Source organism: Cryptomeria japonica, chromosome 11 (genome assembly GCF_030272615.1).
Source record: "Cryptomeria japonica chromosome 11, Sugi_1.0, whole genome shotgun sequence".
Lineage (NCBI taxonomy): Eukaryota > Viridiplantae > Streptophyta > Pinopsida > Cupressales > Cupressaceae > Cryptomeria > Cryptomeria japonica.
The window spans coordinates 546,775,390-546,783,151 of record NC_081415.1 but is presented as its reverse complement, the minus strand read 5'-3'; the positions used below and the strand labels follow the sequence as shown (position 1 = coordinate 546,783,151).

General features: G+C 34.5%; 1 protein-coding gene across 1 annotated transcript; it reads right to left on the bottom strand.

The window, feature by feature from the left end:
* Nucleotides 1-203: 203 nt before the first annotated feature.
* On the bottom strand, nucleotides 204-4,484 carry LOC131051520 (actin-depolymerizing factor). The gene is made up of 3 exons (XM_057986091.1): nucleotides 4,255-4,484; nucleotides 1,279-1,538; nucleotides 204-936 (listed from the first exon to the last, which is right to left on the bottom strand). The coding sequence occupies exons 1-3, from the start codon at nucleotides 4,273-4,275 to the stop codon at nucleotides 786-788; spliced, it is 432 nt and encodes a 143-aa protein (XP_057842074.1). The 5' UTR covers nucleotides 4,276-4,484; the 3' UTR covers nucleotides 204-785.
* Nucleotides 4,485-7,762: the final 3,278 nt, after the last annotated feature.

Below are 7,762 nucleotides of genomic sequence, written 5' to 3'. Positions count from 1 at the left end.
TAGAACAATGATCAAACCACACCCATGAAATAACCCATTACAGAAACAACATCCCCTGTATTTTCTTATATGCCATGAAGTTGAAGGATAATCATTCTCATGATACAATAACCCCTTACAGAAACAAAAACATTTCCCATATTTGCTTATTTACCATGTTTCTGGTTTCCCCTGTTACAGGAAATATGCATTACCAGACTGTCTGAACACAAACAAGTAACTCTTATTCGATACCATAATTGTTTAAGGAAACCAAGTACATTCATATAAAGTCATTCCATATAACATAACCAGTCCATTTTAAAAATGCACACTGAAGGAAGAGTGTCACTACTTTGGGTTTTTTTATAAGGGCAATCTGATTCTGTAACCCCAAATATGCTCACCAACTTATCACACAATTTATTTATAAACTGATCGTTTGTAGTTCAAAAGCTTTTAAACATGCCATCAGAACAAAGCCAAGCTTTGAGCTGAATCTTTGCCATCATATGACGTTCAAAACAGCAGAGCCTCTATATCTGTGTTCTCTGCTCTCTAAGGTGGCATACATATTAGAGATTACGGTAGAATGTACTGAACCAAACCAAGTGTTCAGATGATAAAACATGCGGTACTATGCTTGTTCACAGAAGCAAAATAGGAAAAGTGACACAATCAGTAAAAGCAAAAATGGCAGTTTCCTTGCAGATGCCATGCTGGAAAGATCTTCTTTAGATGTCTGGAGTGATATGTCACTCTTTTTATAAGCTTAGATCTTGAGACTCCTGCACTTTTCCTGCATTCTAATTGGCACGGTCCCTAATGACATGAATGTCCATCTCAGTGGGATCTGTGGCCTGCAACTCATAGTGAACACCATCAAGCTCCCTCCTAAGTCTGTCTTTAGAGGTAGCATAAAGCATCTTTGCCCTGATACGGGATGCAGCAGGAGACCTAATGATATCATTAAAAATTTAACCAAATTTAGATGTTGAAGATAAATATTGATGTGCATAGGGGAAACAGAGTATATATACAAAAACAGAGAAAAAAATCTTGCTCAGAGCCATGGTATCTCAAAGGTTTCCTGAGCTCAAGTCATGAAATTGATTAATCGGATGAAAAAAAATTACATTCATTTGAGCAGGAATTGTAATGGCATTTACTTCAATACTTCACCTTATTTTGGATCTTGAGTTCACTTGATTTATGGTTTCAAATTTCAACTGATACACAATATTTATATATGAATTACATTCCACATAAGCAAAATGAATGATATGCAGAAGAACTGACCAGGCAATGAAGAATATCTTGCTCTTCTGGCAGTTGTCAACAGTTACAAAATCGAAATCAAAGACCGCATATCTGCAGTCATTGTCTGGTAGGGATGCCATGAAATCATCATAGCTTTCTGCTGCACCTCCAGTTTTGTCAACCAAGACTTGTTTAGTTTTTTCATCTATCTTGAAAACAATGTATCGGTGCACTTTCTTACGCTTCAGCTCCAAAAACATGCTTTTGCAGTCATCTGACACATTCATGCCAGTAGTTGCCTGGTTCAAGCACCATTAACTACATCATTAATTTAAAGAAATTAAAGAAATTGAGACCTACATGACAATATAATATACCTTTTAGATCCATCTTTCTTTGAGAACAGGTCATTTCATAATAAATAAGTTAAGGAAAAAAGATTAGCCCAATTGTGAAAAATTGAAAATGGAAAAAGAACCCATGGTGATTTCTTAAGATTGGTAGAATTCCTACATCCCACACTTCAAATTTGTATTGAGGTTTTTGTATCACAGGCCTTTCAGATGCACACTTTTGAATCCACTATGAACCAGTTATTTCAATGAAAATATTCAAGTTCTAATGAAAGGAGAATGGTCCGATTGACATTGGTTAAAGTGGTTAAAGCCCCCTCGGTCCTGTCTGAAAATTGACAGGGCTCCCCCTTTTAATGCTCCTAACTTGTGTCAGGCTTCTCTATCCTGATCTGCAACAGATGGGAATAGCACATTCTTTCAGAGCCTTTGTCAAAGATGCTTGTTGTAATAAACCTACAGATAATACATATCATTAGAATTTCACATCAGCCAGGAGGAAATGACGAACCTTGGTTTCTAACCTGTACTTCGTTTATATTCATGGCACTTAACTCTTACAAGAATACATTCCTGCACAAACTTAATAGGGTCGATACATTTATCAACTACAAAGTAATAAGGAGATCCTTCAGACTTTTGGGATACCGAAACCTTTCTCCATACAAGTACGAAAAGCAATCTATGCCATCAAGGAATTTCCCAGGAAATCAGAGATTTGGAGGAATGATAGCTTCTAACTCTCTACTATCTTCTGTATAGTTCCTTGATTTACATATGAACTAATCTTAAGAGAATGCAGTCCTGCAGAAATCTGACGAGGGCTTAATTTTTCATCTGACTGATAATGGCGGTTTTCTTATATCCTGGGTATGTTGATGTTTTACATTAGGTTTTGCAATCAATGGGCACACAACCTCATTTTACAGGGCTCGATAGCAAGTGATTTCTAAGCAAATCTCAAGTAAGAATACATTAAAGCATATCATATGATTAAGGAATTTGAATTTCTCATCAGTAAAAACCAGAGGACATGAGACCTCATGACTTCTGTTCTATAGATTCCTGATTTTCGCAGTAGCAACATCTTTAAAAAATGCATTGCTGTAGAAATCTGATGAGAGATGATTCATTATCCAACTAAATAGCAGTATTGGGACCCTGTAGTGTCAAAATCCAAAGCTGAATTGAAATTTTAACATCAGGGTTCACAATCCGTGGGCATACCACATCATTTCCTAGGCTTTGTACCTTGTGAGAGGCGATTGGTGAGAAAAGTTAACTACAATTAAGGAATTGCTCGTCATCTCAGTAAAACAAGCAAACATAGTTTCGATTGTACAATTCCTTAGTTTTCAAACCACCCAGGTAGTAAAAGGAGTGCCGCACAAATCTCGAGGGAAATGGCCTTTTATTCAAGTAAGAGCACCATTGAGATTCGAGAGCCTGAAGTATTAGAATACCTGCATCGTACACTACAAAGTTACAAGGCTTTCTATTAGACTTTGCAACAATGGACATACCCTATCATTATACAAGTTGTGCAGGAGATGATCGTGTGCGATATCTATGTAAGAACACATTAAAACATTCTTTAATACCATGCAAAACTCTGTCATCAGCTCAGAGAAAATGGGTGACCATGGATTCTTTGCAAAAGTCCTTGATTTTCATAACACCCACATTTTAACAAATTGCAATGATGCACAAGGTCATAAAACAATGACCTTTACTTCTAAATTAGAGTGTCAAGGCCTAATCTGAATGAAAAAATGTGTGCCTAACCTCAACCCATTTTCTAACCAAATATTAAACACATAATATTGAATATTACATTAGATCTACCTTGTTCTCAGTTAGCAAACACAGAGCACAGGAATGAAACTGATCTCTCTTAAATCAGCCTCCCTTTAATAAGACTCAGTTACCTATCCCTTCCAAAACCCATTACTTATTTTGACACACTACCGATTTTTTATGAAACATATTCAAACTTAGGCCATATGAAACAAGAAAAGAGAAATCTAGGCAGTGTGCAGGCCTACCCCTTCCAAAGCCCATTACTTCTTTCGACACAATTCTGATTCTTACAAATTCCATTCAAACTAAAGCTTATGAATCAAAAAATCACAAAACTGAGTCCTGTGCAAACCCTTCCCCTTCAACGCCCATTATATCTTTTGACACCCATCTGGTTCTTATGAATTCCTTTCAAACTTAAACCTATGGAGCAAAAAAAATGACAAAACTAGGGCTTGTGCAGGCTCATCCCCTTCCAAAGCCCATAACATACTCCTGATTATTATGAATTTTATTCAAACTTAGGCTTGTTAAGCAAGAAATCAGAAGACAAGATGGTGTACAGAATCTCAGATCTGTAACTTCCTTATCAACTAGAAATTGCTCCCAACACACAAGCATTCCACAATGATTCAGCCCTCTCCTTACAATCCTAGAAATGATTTTAAATAACGGATAACCTCCAGAAACATCATCCTATAAATGAACATAAAACTCTCCCTCAATAAAGAAATTCAGAGACTTGATCCACAAACCAGAACGTTATAGAAAACCCCATATACCCATCAATTATGATTATATTCACAAAGATCAAAACAAGCCTAAGAAAAAGCAAACAAGAGGGAAAGAAAAAAGTGTGCACCATTCTGAAGGCCATAGCCATAGCTGCTTACTCCTCTGCAAACAAACTGCAAACAAATATGATAAAACTCCAACGAAGATGTAACACCCACTTCCTTCCCTACCAGTCCCTCCCTTACCACACCCCCATTTAAGGCCTCCAGATGCAGTTCAATTTAAAGGCAAAAGAATCACAGTAACAACTTTAGTAAAAACAGTACCAAATGTGACCCACATTCCAAAGCAAATAAATGAGCACCGAATAAAGGTTAGGTATGAATGTATATCAATTCATACTAGTACTTCCTACGACGTGCTTTTATACGATAGATCAAAGGGTGCACATGCATGCAGAATATCTACGTCACGTCTACGTCTGAGTGGAGCCCATTTTCTCTGTTCAAACGTTGCTTAGAAGTAAAAGCCCGAGAACATGAACATTTTTATCTATGGCTTCCACTGACACTTTGACAGCCCAACAGCAATAAGTGGGATTTTGAAAAGATTTACTAAATTAATCTGGGTTTCTCTTTCTCCAATGCTCGATTATGCTTTACAAGAAGTTTGAGCTATGTGCACTGCACATTCGCCCATACTTTTCCTATTCTGTAGTGTTTTTAAAGTTAGTGGAAGATATTTTGTTGCTTTGAAAGGGGAAAGTCCTTAAGTTTATGTGGAGACTCCACACTGCAGATTATAAAAATTGAACGTTACATCTCATTCGAGAAGAATAAATCTTTGACATTTTATCTGCCTGGCCATGGGGCCAAAAGACAAAACAATCTTCTGTCATACCACCGATTATATCAGTGGGGCATTTTACAATGGTTACAAATTCCTCGCCTTTTCTTTCTCTCTTGTTGATTACATTTTAAGCTGAGTCTTATCGATTTGGACAGCAAGCATTGTCAAAAAAGAGTTTTGTGATTATCCTTTTGGAAAGTATACGCGTTTTAATCTCCCACTACAGCTTGAGTTGATGTAGTGACAAAGTCATGCAGGGAGATATCATACATCAATCTAATAGGTATTAATTTTTTTAAAAATTATTTAATTAAATTGAACATGAGAAAAGGCGGGTCAATATTAATATTTTTTCTTTTTAGTTCATGATGGATCATAGAATATGATTGGAAATGTTGATGGAAAAAATTTAACACGGTCAAATCTATAAATCATCGAAACAAGCTATCATAGACTATGGAAACTTCATGTATTTAATTGAGAAATTTATTTTATTTTTATGGGTTTTAAGAGGCCTACTTAATTTTTTTTTTTAATTTTTCTAATAGATTTAGATCTAGTGGTGGAAATAAGGAGTTTAACATGAGAAATCCAAATTCAATTTATAATAGCAAGGCACCTTATAGTTGTTATGAAGATACTTGGTTGTTGGAGTTTTACTTAGAGTAAAACATGGACCAAAGCCCACCTCTTTGTTTTACTAATGGTAACATCTTAAAGTATGTCAAATATAATTATATTAATGAATAAAGGTCAATTACATATTTTATATGATTTCTCATCTAAACTTATGTCAAAATTTTAGCCCAATGTGTCTAGGTTTAGGTTCATTTTTTATGATCTAGGTACCTCATAGTAGTGATGACAGTACTTAAAGATAGAATACACACTTATGACAATGCATGAACCAAAGCCCAACCCTATATTTTGTCATAAATATATGTTGAAATATAATAAAATGTAACAATTTAAAACAATCACACTTACCTTCATTTTTCAATAAACTTTACTCAAACCCACCCTAAATTTTAATATGAGAGACCCAAATTCATTTTTTATTACCAAGGCACCTTTAGTAGTTATGAAGATATTTAATGGTTGGAGTTGTACTTAAAGTAAAACATGGACCAAAACCCATCTCTTAGTTTGTTTTACCATGGCAACTCCTTAAAATATGTCAAATGTAATTATATACATGAATTAAGGTCAATTACATGTTTTATACATGATTTGTCACCTAAACTTTTGTTAAATTTTGGCCCAGCTTGTCTAGGTCTAGGTTCATTTTTTATGAACTCGACACCGTTTAGCAAGTGATGACAATACTTGAAGATAGGGTACACACTTATGACAATGTATGAACCAAAGCCCACCCCTATATTTTATCATAAAAATATGTTGAAATATAATAAAATGAATCAAACTCACCTTCATTTTTCAATAAACTTTACTCAAACCCACCTCAAAATTTAACATGAGAGACCCAAATTCACATTTTATTAGCAAGGTACCTTATAGTTGTTATGAGGATATTTGGTGGTTGGAGTTGTACTTAAAGTAAAGCATGGAGCAAAACCCACCTTTTTATCTCACCATGGCAACTCCTTAAAGTATGTCAAAAGTAATTACATTAATGAATAAAGGTCAATTATATATCTTATATGAGTTCTCACTTAAACTTATGTCAAAGTTGTAGCCCATCACGTATAGGTCGAGTGGTGGGGATTGAGAATTTCACCCGATGGATATAGGCTTATTTTTTATGATGACAGACACATACTTATAGCAATGCATGAACCAAAGGCCACCCTTATATTTTGTCATGAAAACGTGTAGAAGTATAACCAAATGTAACAATTTTAAAAAAATCAAACTTACCCTCATTTTTCAATAAACTTTACTCAAACCCACCCCAAAATTTTACCAACATAAAACAAAATAATGATAAAAAATAGACTAATATCTTCTCCACAAATGAATTCAATCAAAGACACATTAACAAGTGAGAATAGGAGACCAATTTTCTCCCAATCTAATGTCAACTTGATGACACCATACATGCTCTTGATGTTAGAGAAGCCCAACTTTTTAAAGGGCAATTTGATTAAATAAAAGCATAGACCTTATTATGGCATTTCATCAAACATCTTTTTTACCTTCCCAACCAAGAATGATTAAGGTCGGAATCTTTGATAACATGTCCTTTGTCCACTAATTGGGATTTGGTAAATATCATGGCTCTAAAGTGAAATCTCTCCCAACTTGTTAGTTTTAAAAGTAAAATCACCTTTTTTCTTTACCGAGAAGAAAGTAAATTCTAGATAGATATTTTTTATTGAGTTGTTGTTAAATGTGTAACGTGGTGGCTGAAAATCTTGTAATTCTAATTAAAAAAAAATTAACTTGCACCCAATTTAATCAAAGTGTATCATAACCGTTTGACTTGCTTTGAGATAGTGTGGGGATGCTTGTCTACCCAGTGGAACTTATGATGGATCTTAGTATAGTTCAAATACAGGTGGAGGTTTTATAACCATGATAGGAGACAACATGATAGGGCCACTCTTAAGCCATAAAAATCTTGGATGTTTAATTTGAGATTGTTTATTTTATTGCAATTTTTGAATATGGTTATGATTCAATGAATTCATGAAATGTGGTATTTTTTTTGAATTATTGTTTTTTATTTTATTAGTTATTATATTACATCATTTTTAAAGTAGTTTTAGAGACTATTTGATTGTTATATTGTGGATTTTATGAAATCATTAATGTGTATAAGGTCA

Coding starts and splice junctions, on each gene's coding strand:
- LOC131051520 (XM_057986091.1), bottom strand. CDS start 4,275: ATGGCTATGGCCTTCAGAATG. Junction 1,539..4,254: donor TGGCTATGGCCTTCAGAATG/GTGCACACTTTT, acceptor TGCTTGAACCAG/GCAACTACTGGCATGAATGT. Junction 937..1,278: donor AAGATATTCTTCATTGCCTG/GTCAGTTCTTCT, acceptor TGATATCATTAG/GTCTCCTGCTGCATCCCGTA.